At 47.8% G+C, this 17,380-nt stretch overlaps 1 protein-coding gene across 2 annotated transcripts in view; it reads right to left on the reverse strand.

The window, feature by feature from the left end:
• LOC146813792 (cap-specific mRNA (nucleoside-2'-O-)-methyltransferase 1-like) overlaps positions 1 to 17,380 on the reverse strand; it is a 946,504-nt gene that overhangs the window by 651,580 nt on the left and 277,544 nt on the right. For both annotated transcript variants that reach the window (XM_085610255.1, XM_085610254.1), the window contains one exon: positions 6,816 to 6,908. In XM_085610255.1, coding sequence (XP_085466381.1) covers positions 6,816 to 6,908 — 93 coding nt within the window. The remainder of the gene's footprint in view (positions 1 to 6,815; positions 6,909 to 17,380) is intronic.

The raw sequence follows: 17,380 nt of genomic DNA on the forward strand, positions 1-17,380 counted from the left end.
GTGTTATTCATCTCAAGATACCCTTGGGTGAATAAGCGCTTTACAAATACACGTATGTTATCCATTTACCCCCCTCCAGCAGGATGATCTGTAAATTAGCATTTTAAGACAGGAGTCTTCAAAGAGCCCCCATCTTTGGTATGTGAATCTGGCTCCTCTCAGATGTAAAATGATGCCAATCCCCCCAGGCCATGGTCCATTTGACGTGTGGACTGGCCGGAAAATTAGTAGTCATAGAGGCGTGTTCACCCTCAGGCTAGTTCCACCCCTAAGCTGGGCTAACCTGATGTGGGCACGAATATTAAAAGTCTGCCATCTAGCTGATGGCAGAATAAGGAACTCTGGGATAGGGTTATGCCCAATTCCCACAGGAAATGGTCCTATAGGGGGCGTAGTGACCCCAGGCGTACGTAGCCCGTTGGCTACTACCCTACACTTCCCTAACGCCCTAAATCCAGTATTTATGGGAGCCCCTGGTACCAGGAAATCAGATCCTGCTGACTTGATAGAAGAAGACGGACCTTGAAGAGCCTCAAAAAGCAAGAACAGAGCAGCAGCTACTGACTTGGTGCAAATCCTGCCAGCCTGCCTGCTTTCCTCGACCACTGATCAAAAGACGACTTGTCCTGCAGCTGCTATGCCTCCAAAATCCTGGGAGGACTACCAGCACTTCACCCAAAACCCAGGAACTCCCATGGAGCAGCAGAGCTGTTTTCCTGCAGGCACCCGAAGGGACCTGTGAGGATTCCGGACAGCCACAAACCCGACACCAGAAGTGCCAGCTTGTTAACCAGGCCCTCGAGAGATGAAGCCTAAACTGGGTGTGCCAACAGTGGACTTCCCGATGCAGCCTGCAGACTCTTTGTGCAGGCCCCCTCTACTCCGAATGACTGTTGTGACAAAAACCTGATGCCTTAAGACAACTCTGCGCCTGGCCACGCCGGCCTGAGAAGAAGAGGACCAAAGGTGTTCCCACATCCCCGAGTATTGTGAGACCAGAGTCTCCTTTTTGGTTCAGCTGGACTGGTCTCCCAGTCCCAGCCTCTTTGTGATTGGACCGATACCCATTGACTTACACAGGGCACACTACGCTGTTTAGGGCCGAAATCCCAAGACGCAGCTGGAGTCATCTACCTATAACGGAAGGAAAATGAGATACACGTTCAAAAACAATACAGACTGTTAGGAGTTACCCATGGGAACCAAAAAGAGTAGACTACGGTCTTGACCTGAAGTACATGTCCAAACCAGACGGCAGAAAGAAAACACTAACAATGGAGTCGCTGCCCAAGCGCATTACCAGCAAGAGGAGTCACTGAACCTTGTGACTTGAAAGACCTCTTCAAAGAAAAACAACTTGCACACATCTGGGCCCAACAATATACAGCACGTGGCAGGAGTATGCACAGCATGTGGATCTACAGCCACACATACCTCGTACCAAACATTTCCTGCAGGGCTTTAGACAAGCAGTCTAACCATGTTCTTGTTTGGCTCAGTGGTCCTTTTCTGTATCAGCTTAGGAGACTCTGATGCCAGGGGTGATACCCAAAATGTGCCCCCTTTTGATTGAGAATGGATATTGCTCACTCAAAGCTGGCTCTGCAGCAACTAATGGTAGTGTCAGCATCATTATAATCTGGGTCTTTTTTCCTCGTGCCCCTGTGGAGAAATCAGCTATCTGCTATCCCTGAAAAGGTCCATTTGGCTCGGACAACTGCAGTCCATGTCCAGCCCAGTGTGACAAGAAGAGCCTCTATTCTTAATCCTCCCACCCCAAACATGGATCCCCAATTCCATCAGATGAAAGTCGTCGATGAAAGACACAGCCGAGAGCATAACACATGCCTTCACACAATTCCTGCATGACCTCTTTACCCCACGCCTCTTGGTGGAGAGTCAGGATGGGATGAGCAAATTTATAGCTGACATTCGGGTCCCACACCTGGGGAGATCAGTTAGATGGGCCTTAGATGCAGATATCACAGCTGGGAAGATTACAGAGGCCCTGCCCCAATTAAAGTTAGGAAAATCGCCAGGAACAAATGGCTTTGACAGGAATTTTATAAAAGCATCAGGAGTAAAGTGATACAGTCACTTCTGGACATATTTATTGAGTCAAGGGCACAGTGCTAGCTTCCCAGAGACCTCAGACAGGCAAATATGGTCATTCATAAGACAAGTAAGACGCTGGAAGAGTGTGTATACTACCAGCCAATATCTCTTTCGAATACTAAAACCAAAGCAACTGGTAAAGTCTTGGCGAATCACCTTATGCAGGTCATCGATTGCACTGTGGGCCCGGCTTCATGCCCTATAGGCCCACCAGACAGCCTCCAGAGTTTATTCAGGTGTTTCAATTGAACCAGCAGTGATCTTGGCGTTTAACATCAATAAAATCGATTAACTCCCAGGAGTGGCCCTATCTTATGACACAACTGGAAATAATGGCCTTTGACCCTCCTTTCTTGGTTACGCCTTCTTAACTGTAAGCCTAAGGCGAGAGTTAAGGTCAATGGCTCCCTATAGGAGGTATTTGAGTTAGGCAGGGGCAACCACCAGGGCTGTACCCTATCCCCACTGCTATTCACAGTGGCAATGGAGCCGTTGGCAAACTGGATCGGGGGGATGCATTTCTGAGAAGACTCAGGTGGGACAGAAACAGGAAGACATTGTCTCCCTTTATGCTGATGACGTCCTACTCTACCTTGCAGACCCATATGATTCCCTCCTGAGAATTGTTGAGATTGCGTTTTTGGCACATTACAATAAACTGTGAGAATTCAGTGGTGCATCCCCCTCACACCAAGGAATACAAAGCTGGGTGGTTCAAACCATTGGTCTGGTGAGAGACGGCTTTACCTACCTGGGAATTTATGTTCATCAAACTATCACTGTTTCAGAAGAGAAAACAAGGCCTAGTTTTGGAAAATTCCCATTGAGATGTAGAGCAATGATGCCACCTGCTCCTTTCGTTTACTGGGAGAGCCTCACTGTACAAAATTATATGCCTCCCTAAATTTCTCGACATACTACAAAACTTGCCTTTTGGGGTCACTGACTATATCTTCGGAGCGGTGGAGGATGTGACTAGAACCCTGCTTTGGAATGGTGACTCTCTAAGGATAGAGCTCACTACCCTGACCAGTCGCCCAATGGATGGGGGAATTGCACTTCCCGACCTACACTTGTACTACTGGGTGGCCTAACTGTTAGTGGTAAACAACTGTCCCATCACAGACCAACAGGAACCCTACCTCATGGTAGCCTGAAGCGTGATGGACCCCCAGGGCTACATGGAGTGACTGTATGGACCAGAGAAGGACATGCACCTCCTGGACCCCAGAGCCGCGGTGTTTCAGATCTGGAAACAGGCGCTACGCAAGATGGAATGGGAGGGTTAGACTGTCTTTAGAGACACCGCTATGGGAGTCCAGGGCATTGGGGGGCGGGGGGGATTATGTGGGGTGCCAGAGCATGGACAGAGGGACATGATGGGAATCACAAAGCTTGAGGAAAAAGAAACTGGATGGTTGCCGTTTGAGTAGTTACAGAAACAATATGACTTATCCGGGGGCGAATTCCCATGTTACATGCAAGTTAGGGCAATTCTTCAGTGCCGGATTGACCCGAGAGAGGATATAGAAGAGGAGAATCCACTGGAGTACAGGGTACTGGGAACCCCTTACACAGACAAGCCATATCACAAATATATTATACACTCCTTGTGCATTGGCAACCCCCTACCTCCTTCCACAGACGCTGAAATAGAAATGGGAGAGGGACCTGGGTAGAATGGAAAACGACGACTGGGGTACCACATGTCGATACCCCAGGGAAGTAGCTATCCAAACCATAGTCCGGTTGATTCAGCTGAAACTGCTGCACCAGGTTTACTTTAAAAGTATGAGGTTACATGCAATGGAGGCGACAGTCACTGACCAATGCTAAGAGGATGTGGTCAACGGGGCAACCCGATAAACAAGATCTGAAAGGGCCAGAGACTGAATAGATTTTAGTCAGATATGCAAAAAAGAATATCTCACGTGGTAGGAGACACTTAAGTGCTCGACCCCCAGGCTGATATCCTTGGGGATTTTGGGGGAAGAGACCATCAACAGATATACATTAGCTCTGTGCAACACAGCCCTGGTTGTTGCAAGTCGAGGTATGGTGCAACTCTAGTGGAGGGAGAGGACACCCCCCCCCCCCCAGAAACAGAGGTCCAATATGGAGTGGTGCAGACAGGCAGAGGAACCTATCTACCAGGTGATGAAGATGCCCCCAAAAGTAGGCACAGATATTGGGCCCATGGAACATGTAGTAGAGTGATTTGTGGTGACTTAAGCTACAAACGCCTGTTTATAGTACGTAGACTGATACCCGGGGTTAGATGGGGAGCACCAGTGACGCCCAATAGGAAGGAAGCCAAGGCCCATAAATGGGGAAAACTGATTGTTTAAAGTTTTGAAACCAAACACTGAAGGAGTCCCTGAATGTTGGCATGTACGCCTGTAACACACGTCTGCTGCAGCACCCTGGAAGGGTGTGTTTGCACCATAACTCTAGTCAGTACCATAGCAAAAACATTGTCAAAAGAAGTCTTGGTCATCTATGTTAACCATTTTAGCCACTCACAATTGGAAACACCATAACGAGCTGTGTGTGCCCTAGGTACCCAAGGGTGGTGCAACAGTGCAACAATCTCTATCACAACCAACATATTTTGAGATAAACGCCATTGGAATATCTAGTGGGAATTGACCCACAACTGTGCCAGGTGTCTTTTGCTTAAGAGACCATCCAGCTGTTCCCTTCGATTTTGGACTCCAGAAATGGAATGTGCAAAAGGTGACCTCAAACCTGATCGCCTGAAACATCATCTGGAGCACTCAAGGCCTTATGGACAGGCAGCATAATCGTTCAGTGGTATGTTTTGGGGATATCGAGCATTTTCATTTTTTTTTAAGGTGTCATGATTTTTAAATCAATTACCTTTTTTAGGGGTGCCGCCTTTTATCATGAGCATCCTTTTGTACCACAAGGTACAAGATAAAAGGCCCTGGCTATATGCAGTCAGCTGTCAACATATTTTAAAAGGGACCTGAATGCTATGATGTAAAGCAGGTCAACACAATATAATCTTATATTTGGTTATAATTGACAATTAATCTCAGTGTTAAACATAATTCCTTTACCAAGGGCGAGGTAGCTGAATAGATATTTACACTTCAAACTTGGTTGCATAAGATGCTTGGACCTTCTGGTTTTTATTGTGCATCTTAGTTTTAAGTGTTATTTAGCTTGTTTATCTGTAGTTCTAGCACTTTTCCTTCTCTAAATTAAACCACTGACTGGATAAACAAGTGTCATCCCATGCATCCATCAGTGTTCTGAGCTTCTAAACCTCTCCATTTTGTGGAACAAGATGTACTGCGCACTCACTACAATGAGACAGTCAAATGCCTAAAGTGAGTCTCTGACTATCCAGTTTGGAGAGTCATGGTAATGTGGCACTGAGGCACTGAAAAACCAGTGATGTACGAACTTACCCAAAGGGTTAAGCCCAGTAACTTTGGACTACCCCAGGATCCACAACAAAGGCATGATATTGGTGGTAGCAGTGAGTTGGTTCCTTAAAGTCAAAACTCACAAAACACTAGCTACCCCTACATAACTTTCTTTTTCTTCACATGTATAGTATACTTACCAACGGATTATAAGGTTGGGGAGCAATCTGCAGTACACAGGGGTAGCAGAGCTTAAAGTGCTTTGTACGAGCAAGAGAATAAACCCTCACAGATTAGCTGAATGCTGCTTGCGCGAGCGCTCAGTTAGTGGGTTTTTTAAGCTGGAAGCTAGTGTGGCTTGGGAGTCCCAGTGGGAAGGGCCGACAGACCAGACCCATGGTTAGGGTTGAACCCCACACATTCCCCACTATTCCTCTATTCTTTCTCAAAGATCCTGCATCCCAATAGATTTCTAGTCTGAGGGGTCTACCCTATGAGTCATTAGAGCTCAGAAAGATAGAACTAGTTCTACTGGAAGCAAAAGTCAAGAATGACGCCAAGTTAATGTTTTGGAGCATAATGACCAAGAGAAGAGTTGACTGAATAAACAGCATAAGCGGCTTCAAAAGACAGAGCAGGTTAAAACGGAAAGACTGGGAACCGGGAGGAGAAAAGCTTATTAACAAAAGCTTAATAACAGTTACGATTAGTGAGCTGGCATTAGAGGTACCCTTGGGACCACTACAATGTCAGGGCTGCTAAGCTTTCAGTCTGTTTATGTCTGGTATTTCCATGTTTGCAATGTTGTTTTTACATTCTCAATTCCCATTTGATCGGGCAAGTTCAAATTAATGGCGAATTCTACAATGTTTACACAAGTGAGATTGCCTCCCAGGTACATCGGTAAATCCAACTGTAAGACAGGGAACGGGTGTTCCATTGCAAGGATGGCCTAGAAAGTGTGTGAATACCTACAGCAAACACAAACCCGAATAAAACCAATGAAATTCACTACACACAAAGCTCAGTACACAATTCTGCTAATCAGATGTAAAGAAAAGTCTGACCACCAAGAGTAAAACATGACGAACAGCCAGAGTTATGGCTTGTATTACATATCATAACTGGCGACCTTCAGGTTTTTTAGGTTTGGGGTCAATGAACCATAAATAACACTTAACTGTGATTTTGTTTTAGTTAGTATTATATATGTTACACAGCCACTTATCTACTATTACCGTTTAACAAAAATAAAATCTGAAAAACTATCCAGCACAGTCCCCATTAATAAAGTTGGAGCGGTACCTTCCCAACTTTCATCCAGTCTTTCAACTCCTCTTCATCAGGAATTTCTGTGGTGCACTCTGGAAACCAATCAGCCTCTTCATAAGCAGTGGCCTGAGAACACAACATGAGGATATTAGCAAGAGGAGGAGACAAATAAAAAATCATTATCTCCATTTCATTTTGGATGCATCTGTGAGATTGTGCTACTCTTGCATGTCCACACACCTAAAAGGGTAAAGCAAAGAGGAAACCCTAAGCTTTGTGGCCCTGCAAGCAAAGGGGTTTACACAAACGAATATATTCTCCTTTCCACACTGTAATACCAGGCCGAGACAAGGATGAACGCTTTCCTCTTTGTCTTCTAGCACCTGAAGTAGTACTGTAGAGCATGAAAAAGCACAACACGAAGTCACTGATGATGTTGCTGCCTACAGATGGGGATTCACTCCTCTCCTCAGCAGTCTACTGTGTGGATTCCCATGTCATTATCAATCGAAAGAATCAAAACAAGCATTCGCAAAGCCAATAGGTCTAGCCTTCTGGGTCTATTCGCTTTACTACTAATAGCTGTTCATGCTGAACAGCATCGTTCCAAAAGGGATTTGTTTTGTTTTTAAATTCAAAAATAAGGAGTGCAGAAGTGGCCACTGTGATTTCATAGGCGAGCACATGCAGGATCATGGATGATCGTCAACTGCATGTGCACCTACAAAATGACACGTCATTTTTTATTGATTCATTAATCCAAGATGGTGAACGCCACTTTGATCAGTTTTTAAAACAATGACAATTAAAGTAATGCAGAGTGGTCCAGCAGCAGATGGCAGCTGCCAGGTCCTCCTAATAAAAAAACATAATAGAAGGACAGGGTAGGAGTGGATATGTGGAGGAGGAAGCAACAGGGACTGGGCAGCGGTGAGGGTGCAATAGAGGCACTTGGGCGTGGGGCGTGCGGGAGAGTGGAACAAAAAAGTATTAACTAGAAAAGCCAGGAGGGGAGTGGATAAAGCAGTTGATGAGCGGGTGTAAGAAACTGGCTCTATATACACTACACCAAAATGAGGTATAGTGTGTATAGAGTCCAAGTGACCCCAGAGGTAGGCAGAGGTTAAAGTTAGATAGAATCTTACATTCTATTTGTGGTAGAGTGGTCGAGCAGTAAGGCAGTATCCGAGGACAGTGTTAAGCATTTGATGTACACACTCAGTCAGCAAATTAATTCACACACTCAGGAACTGAACTCTAGGCCAATTGTTTTTGTATAAAAATATATTTTTGTTTTATTTTAGAACCAAGGAAGCCTGGCACAGGTAAGCATAACATACTTTGCTGTAATAAGTTGCTGAATATAGAACAGTTTGAAAATGCAATACATTTATTTACTTTGTTTGAGTTACAGGGGATGCAGTAGGTTACAAGACTTAGCAAATACAGTACATTGAAATGAATAGGCTTTTCCAGTAAATTGCAGGTAAGTTACTTTTTACATTACTTTTCTAACTCAGTGCTGGATACCTAGATTCAGCAATGGGACATTTCCTACAAACAGATAAGTACAAACGTTTTGCTTATTTGTGCGATTTTTAAAGAATATTTTTAGATTTCAAAACTCCACACAGAAACTTTTTGGAGAAAAAGTGTCAATGTTATCCTATGGAGGAAAAACAGATAATGATAATAATACTTTATTGCGTGATTAAAAAAAACCATTGCAAGTGCAAAGTTAAAATATCAAAAATTAATTTAAAATAGAACTATTTTAGTCCAGTAAAAGTGGGGATGTCGGGTAGCGCCTGCCAAAACATTATGCCGACGGAGGATCACTGACTGGGGGTCCCTCACAGAGTTTTTTTTCTGCGTGAGCCATGAACCTTACTAGGGCACAGTTTAATTTAGTGTTCTTAGGGTCAAAGCAGGCCAAGACTGCTGCTCTACAGGTTCTAATCTTTTTTGTGTTCCAGTGGTGCTTAAGGAGGGCCCGTCTTTTAGTCAGTAATTTTGGGCATAGACATATGATGTGTGTAATGTCTTCTTTATGATCCCCACAAAGTCGGCAGAGATCTCTTCCATGCTCTCTTTTCCATTTTGGCAAGTGAACCAACAAGTTAATGACACCCAGTCTCAATTTTAAAAAGCTTAGTTTTGTACGTGCAGTAAAGGGTACAGTTAGGTACTGCTGTGGGATCGACGAGGCATAGGATTGCAGCGTCAGCCACACGTGTCTTCTTTTGGCTAGACGAGCCTTGTCTTCCACTATTGAAAATTGTTTTGTGCTTGTTTTCGCTAGCCGTTTGAATTCCTTCTGGCTTATGTGCATGCTCCAGAGATCGTTTAGGCCTAAAGTTGTTAAGCCTTTTGCCAAATAGTTGTGACCTGCTCGCCATGTGTTTGAGTCGAGACTGGCCCACAGGTGTTTGCCTAGACTTCCCTCCTTAGATGACCTTAGTTTGTGGCAGCACACAAGAAAAGACATAGCTCTGGCGAGTGGTTGCTGGCAGATTCCAAATTCCAACCTGATTTGTGCCGGTGATGTTTGGGTTGGTAATTTGAACACTGATCTGTAGATCTTTGAGATTGTTTTGTCCAGTTGGCAGCTGTCTAGTCCTTTAAGGACTTCGCTGCCATAGGTTAGGGTAGGGATGATTTTCGCCTGCGCGACCTGTAGTATAGGTGCGAGAGTTGGACCTTGTAGTTTCTTTTGGATTTAGCCAATTGCAAAAGCAAGTGCAGCACCCTTCCTTTTTTGTTCTTCTAAGTGGGATTTGTATTTGTCATTGTTATTGTATATGACTCCAAGGTACTTGTGGCAGTTGGATTCGACGATGCTTTCCTTATTCAGGGTCCTGGACAAAGTCTTGGCTTTCCCCGGACGAACCGCCAGGATTTTTGTCTTCTTATTGTTGATCACAAGCTCGTTCTTATTTGAATATTCAAAAGTGGCGTCCAGAAGCCTTTGCATTCCGATCTTTGTTTTGCTCAGAAGGACCACGTCGTCGGCGTATAGAAGGTTTGACAACAACAGGCCGGTTACTTTGGGAGCATGAGAATTGACCTTATTTAGAGCTTCTGGGAGGTCGGATAGAAATAAGTTAAAAAGTGTTGGGGCCAGGACACAGCCCTGTTTTAAACCTTTTCCCGTTGGAATTGGGCGGGATAATCTTGAGCCGTCCCCGACCTTGATCCTGACCCATGTATCCTGATGTAAAAGTTGTATAGCTCTTAGGAGGTCGGCTGGAATGTTAAGGCTGGACAGCTTCTGCCAGAGCTTTGATCTGTTTACTTTGTCAAAGGCCGCTTGGAAGTCGATGAATCCCGTATAAAATGGGCAGGAGCTGAACTTAGCTTGGTCAATCAGACAGGAGAGGGTCATGAGATTGACTGATGTGCCTGTATTGCTTGTAAACCCTGTCTGATTCGGGGGAATAACAGAGTTGTCATCCGCCCATGCCCTGAGATAGTTGAGCAACACTCCCGCAAAGTACTTAGCTTCGTTATCGATGAGGGCAATGAGGCGGTAATTCCTGGGGGATTGTTTTTCCCCACCTTTGAAGATTGGTACGAGAATTGATCCCCGCCAAGAGGGCGGTATGATGTTATTCTGCCAAATTGAATTAAATAAGGTGCTTAGCTTCCCAGCCCAGAAAGATGCATCTTCCTTAAACAAGGCTTGGGGGATTCCTCCTGGACCTGGGGCCCCGTCCTTCCGTCCCTTTTTAATCAGTTTTTCAATATCTGCCTTAATGATTGTTGTATATTCAAAGCTGCTTTGAGGCGGAGGGCTCTCTTTTGTTATTTTCATTTGTGGTTCATCGTTCCAGCATACTTTCATTGGCGGATTTGTGATATTCGGAACAAGTGCCGATTTGTCTTCGACTTGGAGCCTCTGATTATGGATATTTGCATCCCGATCGTTGAAGTGGAGATGGAGGAACTCCGCCCACTCTGACTCCAATATACTTGATGAAGCGACTTTCGGTACGCGACCAGATGCACTATTGATTGTCCTCCAAAACCTTGCGGAGTTGTTCGTTTTGATGTCATGCTGTAGTTTCGCCCAGAACGCGTTCCATTGGGTACTGCGTATCTCTCTTTTGGCTTTCTTAAGATGGCTGCGGGCCGCTCTCAATTTTGCTATTTTTATAGGGTCCATTGGATCACTTTTTAGCGCCCGCCAAGTCCGATTCATGGATATTGTTGCAGCTTGTATCTCAAGATTCGAGCTGGGCATCTGCTTCAGCCCAGTCTGGATCGCGTGCTTTACTGGATGCGCGTATTTGTCGGTAAGATCAGTTATAAATATTGACCAGTTGGAAATTGTGTCATCCGGGCATCTGCTGTGGCGCTCGATAAATCCTTTGGCCTCTATTGCTACTTGTTGGAGATTATTGAAGGAGCATTTGATTCATTTTAGGTTGATTGTGAAGCTCTCGGATGGCAGTGCCCTTCCTTCATCGAGTTGCATGACACTGGTCCTCAGTGATATTTCTTGGGGACAATGGTCGCTTTCAGTTCTGCTCCCTAGACTGAAGTCTATTTTTTGGTGGAGAAGAGAGAAACTGGCGAATGTGTAATCTATTAGTGAAGTGCCTTTTTTCAATATATAGGAGAAGCGAGGGGGCTTGTCAGAGGGAAAACGTCCGTTGAGTGCTCTAAGGCCCAGATTTTCAAGATTTCCTTGAAGGGAACGTCCCTTTAGATCGTTCTTGTGCCGTCCTGGCCGGACCTGCAGTGGAATCTCCCAAGTGCTGTCATGTGATTTGGTGACCTCGTTTTTCTCTAAATCTGACATTAGCCACATGTTGAAGTCACCGGTTAGTAAGATTTCTGGATCAAGAGGTCCAGTTTTCACTCTCACTACTGTCGCAATCGCTTCTTCTATAAAGGATTGCCTTGATGCTGTAGTTAGGTGGACGTAGGCATTCATTAAGATCAAGATCCAGCGTTGACCTTTTCTAGGGGTGGAAGAAGTTCCCACACATTGGAGACAGTGTGGTGAGCCCCGAAGATCCCAAGAGGTAACTGCGTTTTTAGTTGATATGTAGATTGCGAGGCCGCCGCTTCCTCTTCCCGGCCAATTCAATTTATGGGCTGGAATGTGATGGGTTTTAAAACCTTCTATGTGCTGTGGTTCAAAGAGCCATGTCTCTTGTAGTAGTAGTATGTCGAATTCCTGAAAGTAAGAGATTGTGGCATTATCCTCCAGTTTACTTGTTAGGCCATTGATGTTCCATGAACAGATCTTTAAGGGAGGTGTGTCGTGGCGGTTTTCCCTGTTGGGCTGTCATCGTAAAAGTCGAGTTGTGTTCAGGGTGCCTGCCAACCATGACCATGTTCAGGCCTCTTCCAGATCCCTAAGTGGTGTAATACCATCCTCTCTTGGTTCCCACTGTTTATGAGCAAGAGTGGGGGTTTTGTTGCGAGCACCCCTGAGGAACGAATACACTGCATCCCTCCCTGGTCGTCTGATATCCTCGCCATGGCTTGCATGCAGAATGTGTGGATAACCCGGTTCCCTGCCCGGTTTTATCTGTATACCCAATTGCTTAAAGGTGTCAGTTTGCCCTAGGATGTTATTCATTGCCTCTACTGAGCTCCAGGTGACCTTTGTTGTTTCGTTTGTTTGGCCCTGACACGGTGCGATAAATTCTATTGATGTTATGTCTTGAGAGGTTATTAGGTTTGACAGACCTGATGCTTGAATCAGCTTTATGATGTTGCCACGATTTAGGACGTCATGGCTGCCTTTTGACTGGTATTCTGGATAGAAGTAGGTAAAGCGGGCGTCCCCACTCATTGCTGTTCTTAGCGACCTTGGAGTTGCCTCTGTTTTTTGTGAGCTAGACGTGTGGGCTACTTTTGGCTGAGGGCCCGTGGCTCGGTCTTCATTCTGCGCTCCTACGAGCTTTACATTTAGCCCTTGTCCCACAGTCCCTTTGCTACTAGCTGAAATTGCGCCCTGTTGGTTATTGGCGTGGCTAGTTGTGGATGCCTGATTTGAGGTCATGGTACCACCGTGATGATTTGTCATGGGGCTGGGTGATTGGCTCTGGGTCGTGATGTTCTGCATAATAGGTTTGTTTGGGGGAGCCAGGTGGGTGCTTGTGGTTAGATCTTTTGTCCCACTGTGCGCCCTTTTTCCTGAGGGTGCCATTGCTGGGTCCTTTTCTGTTGTCGGAGGGCTGAAGCCACTCTTCCTTTTTACGCTGTCTTGCGTAGTCGGTTGTTCTTCCCTTATGTTTAGTGGCACGGCAGAGTTTTTTGGATCATCGACCCCTGTGGCTGCCGGACGTCTAAAGGTGTTGAACATCGGGTAGAGGCTTAGGTCTTGTTTTCCCCTTCTCATTTTGTTTCGTCCTTTCCGCTTCTATTGTCTTTTCCCCTTCCCCGATGGATCTCCCTGCTCTTGCTCTGTTGAAGTGAGGCAGGTAGAGTTTGCTCTGCTGTTGACCGGAGATGATTGCTGTTCCCTCTTGCGGCTCGCGAGCCCAGATAGATCTTGGGGTTGAGGGGAGTTGGTCCCTTCGGCCCCTCTTGGCCTTGAGTTAGGAGCTGTTGTTACTTGAGTATCTTCGCATGGGTCTCCTAAGTCGACATCGCTGCCTTTTCCAGGGATGGGTTTGACTTTTGCTATTTCTTTAAGGTCTACCACTAGCTTTTCCATTATCCCTGGGAGTGAGCAGAGTTTCTCCACTATTGGTGTGCAGTCACATCCTTGTTGCGGGCGGTCTGCCGCTTCTTGGGCTCGTCTGATCAAGCTGTTTAAGTTTGAGATCCTGTCGTCAATTTTGACTACATACACGGCAAGCGTGTTTAGAAGGCTGATTTGGATATCCATTTTGTTCGCCTGATAAGTCATAGCGTCAGCTGACTTTTGAAGAATATCAAGGGCGGTAGCCCATGCCATCTCTTGTGAACGGCCCGCACTTTTATCCTGCCTTGGCGACGGTGACGGTGGTGGCAGAGGGTGTCCAAAGGTGGTGTTCCCATATGAATGCAACATATTTTACCATTCCTTTGACTCGAAGTAGGAGAGTTCTTTTGTGCTGCCATCTGCCTCAACTGCGTCCTCTGTAATTTCCGTGGAGTCCGGTTTCCTCACTCTATGTTGTTCCTGTTTGGCTGAGTCTATTGCGCCGTCCCCAAGGGTGGTGAAAACTCCTTCCGTCCTCGAAACCGTGGGGCTAGCCATTTTGGGGTAGTTTGAAAATTCGCCATTTTGGCTGCACGGAATGCTGAAACTGACTTTGTTTTGCAGATCGCTTGAGTCGTTAAAATCATCTGAATTACTTATTTTTCCTCCAATTCGTTCTACTTGTAGGTCCAATGGCTTATGTGCAGCGTTAGGTTTGGCGACCTAAGATGGTGCTGGGTTGTGTTTGCGCGCTTGCTCGATTGGAGAGGACTTGATTGCTTCCTCTGGTGGCTTAGTAGTGACGCTGGCTGACGTGTAACTGCTTCGCGAGGTCCCCCCATTTGCCGCTGAGCTGCCCTTGATGACTGTCACTAGGGGACTTAGGGGGGTTGGAAGGCCAGCGATGTTCATGTTGCTTGAAAAGATCGCTGAGCCTGCGTCTTTTAAGTAGGTGAATTTTGACGTTATCTTGGGCTGGTTGCTGAAAGGTTTACAGGCCTTACAGGTTGATTGGGGCGTGCTGTCAGTTGTGGGTTCAGGATCATACAACAGCAGATTGGGAACAGGCTCAGAGTCTGTGTTGACAATCGTTGTTTTCCCTCTGCTTTTCTTTTTCTTTTGTGGGTCCAGAGCCCTCACTTTGCCAGATCTCATCTCGGGAGACCGGGTGTGGCAGGAGGGTGTGGCAGGAAGGTGGGCGAGAGCACGGGACCCCCTGCCCACACTTCAACTCTACTTCTGCTTCCTTTCTGCCACTTGCCTCTGGCCGCTTGTTACAGGTCACAGCCACAGGTCAGGGGTCGCAGGTGCTTGCTTCGCCGGCTGCACACCAGGCTAAGGTGCTATGGGGAGCCGCACGGGAGGTTAAACACCCTATTCACTTCCCTCGCCTCTTCCCGTCTCCCCTCTCCACCAGCTGGAGTAGAGAGCACCGAGGTCACTGCGGCAGGAGTGGTAAAGGGGGGGGGGAGCGGTGAGACGCGGCTGAAGCTGCGGGCTCTGCAGTCTAGTGCAGTCTAGCGTGGTGAGGCGATGGGGCGGCAGAGCTCACTGCTGGCTCCCCCGCTGCTGTGCCCCACTTGCGGCCAGTTTAGTGCAGTCCAGTGTGGCACGGCGATGAGGCAGCGGAGCTCCCTGCAGGCACCTCGCTGCTTTGCCCCACTGCAGTCGCCCACTCGTAGCCACCAGCTGTAGCCCTACCTCCTCCTCCACTGGCGTGACTGTGCACGGACCCGGCAGTAGATCGGACCTCCCTCGCCAGGCCGACAGAACGCCACGGCACGGCTCTCCTCTGCACTCCTCTGTGTGTCCTGCTTTGCTCACGAGTCTCCCGGCTCCTGGCTGCTACGTGCCGCTACGTGCTGCTGCGTCCTCTGCTACGTGCTGCTGCGTCCTCTCGCTTCTCGCTGGAGGAAAAACAGGTTATCGGTTTGTAGGTAAGTAATCGACTGTGGGAGTTAAGGTTCTGGGGTAAAACTCAGGGGTCCCCCAGGGTCAGTGATGCACTGTTGTTGCACCCTCAGCGGCACTTGGGCGGCCAGGTGCAGAGTGTTGAGGCCCAATGTTATCCTATGGAGGATAGGGGGTCTACGGTTGGTGGCTGCTGGCAAGCAGGCCACTGGGTTGTTGGAGCAAAGCTCCTAGGGTTTAGGTCAGGGCAAATAGGGAACCAAATTAACACCAAAGGTGCACCCTCAGCGGCACTAGGGCGGCTGGGTGCAGCATGCTGTTATGAGGTCGGGTGGCCTGTTTTCAATGGAGCGCCTCTGGTTAGAAGAAACACTGCAGGCTCGGGACGTGGAGCTTCTGGGTGCGACCACCACTTCAAGGGGTAAGTTGGGATGTCTTGGGTTGGTTAGGCACCGTTGGTTTGGGCACACAAGGCAATGGGGCGTCGGGTGCAGGGGTGCCTGGGGACGTCGGAAAGCCTTACCCACCCTGGTCGCGGTAGAGGGGATCCTCTGGATTGAGGCTGCAGGCGTCGACTGGAGGCTTGAGGCAGGTCAGGAGTCGCCTGATCTCGGGTCAGGATCACCGGGGTGACCTCCTCATGGTGTTTTTCCACTCGAGCTCGGGCCGGGTTTGGCGGGTGCAGAGTGGGCTGGATTTGCGGTATCCGGCCGGAGCCAGAAGCTGCAGTTTGAACAAATCCGGTGTTCACGGGAGAAGCAGGCTTGGAAGTGAAGGCAGGAAGCTCCTCCGGGGTTTATGAGGTTGCTGGCTGCAGGACACACCGGGATTTCGTAGGAGCAGGTTCAAGGGGAGACAGGCCTGTAGGGCTGGGGGCAAGTCAGTGGGCGTCGTCCTCTTGTTAGCTCTGCACGGCTCTTCGTCCTTCTTCTTCTTTTCTTCTTTTTTCTTGTCTGGATCTGAGGAAGCAAGGTTCAGGGTACCCCCTAAATACTAGATTTAGGGGCGATACAGGTAGGTAAAGGGCAGGGACCAATGGGTCCCTTCCCTGGGGTGGGTACAACCCCTATCGTGCAACCTTCAGTGAGGGGGGGGGGCAGGAGCCTGTCCCTGGTTGGCTAGATCCCTCCATCCTTAGGTTGGCGGGAAATCAGAGTTGTGCTTCACCTCGCCTCTCCCACCTCTGGGGTAGAGTTGGCAGAGGTGGGCACACCTCTTTCCCTCACTTGTTTTTCCAGCCGGTTCTCCTGCCCAAAGTGGGGGATAGAACCAGTGGGGACCAGTTGCTGAAAGCAGCAAATGGTCTGGGGAGGATCACAGAGGCGGCATGCCTTTGAAGCTTCACCTTCGTGAACTCTGCCCATCCTGGGGGAGGAGGCTTGGCACCTCGTTCCAGGATGTGCATTGTTTCAGGCCCCCGAGGGCAGCAGGCTCTCGACCCAGGGGTCCAGAAACATGTCTGTTGGTGGCAGCCTAAGAAGCCACTCAGTCAGGTCACTAGAGGTTGGTCAAGTTTCAGGGGGCATCTCTAAGATGCCCTCTGTTGAGCATTTTACATTAAATCCCACACTGGCATCAGTGTGGGTTTGATGTGCTGAGAAGTTTGATACCAAACTTCCCAGTCTTCAGTGTAGCCATTATGGTGTTGTGGAGTTCGCAATGACAAACTCCCAGGAACATTTACTCTTAATGGCAGCACTGCACTTACAGTGCCCAGGAATGGACTTGGACACTGTAGGGGTACAGGGCTCATTCACCTGTACCCTCACCGCTGGCATAGGGCACCCAGCTAGAGGGGTGACTGATGTATGCCAGGGCAGTGGTTAGTGGGCATGGCACACAGGGATGTGTGCCATGTCGACTCTTCACTTTGTTCTGCACCAAGAAACGCAGCCTACGAAGGCAGTGTGTGAGTGTCAGGGCACAGGGCCTCTAAGGGAGGCACAATAAGTGCTGCAGCCTTAGAGGCCTTCTCTGATCACAGTGCCCTAGTTACCTGTGGTACCATTTACCAGGGGCTGACATGTGGCCAGAGATGCCA

The sequence above is a fragment of the Triturus cristatus genome, chromosome 6 (genome assembly GCF_964204655.1).
Source record: "Triturus cristatus chromosome 6, aTriCri1.1, whole genome shotgun sequence".
Lineage (NCBI taxonomy): Eukaryota > Metazoa > Chordata > Amphibia > Caudata > Salamandridae > Triturus > Triturus cristatus.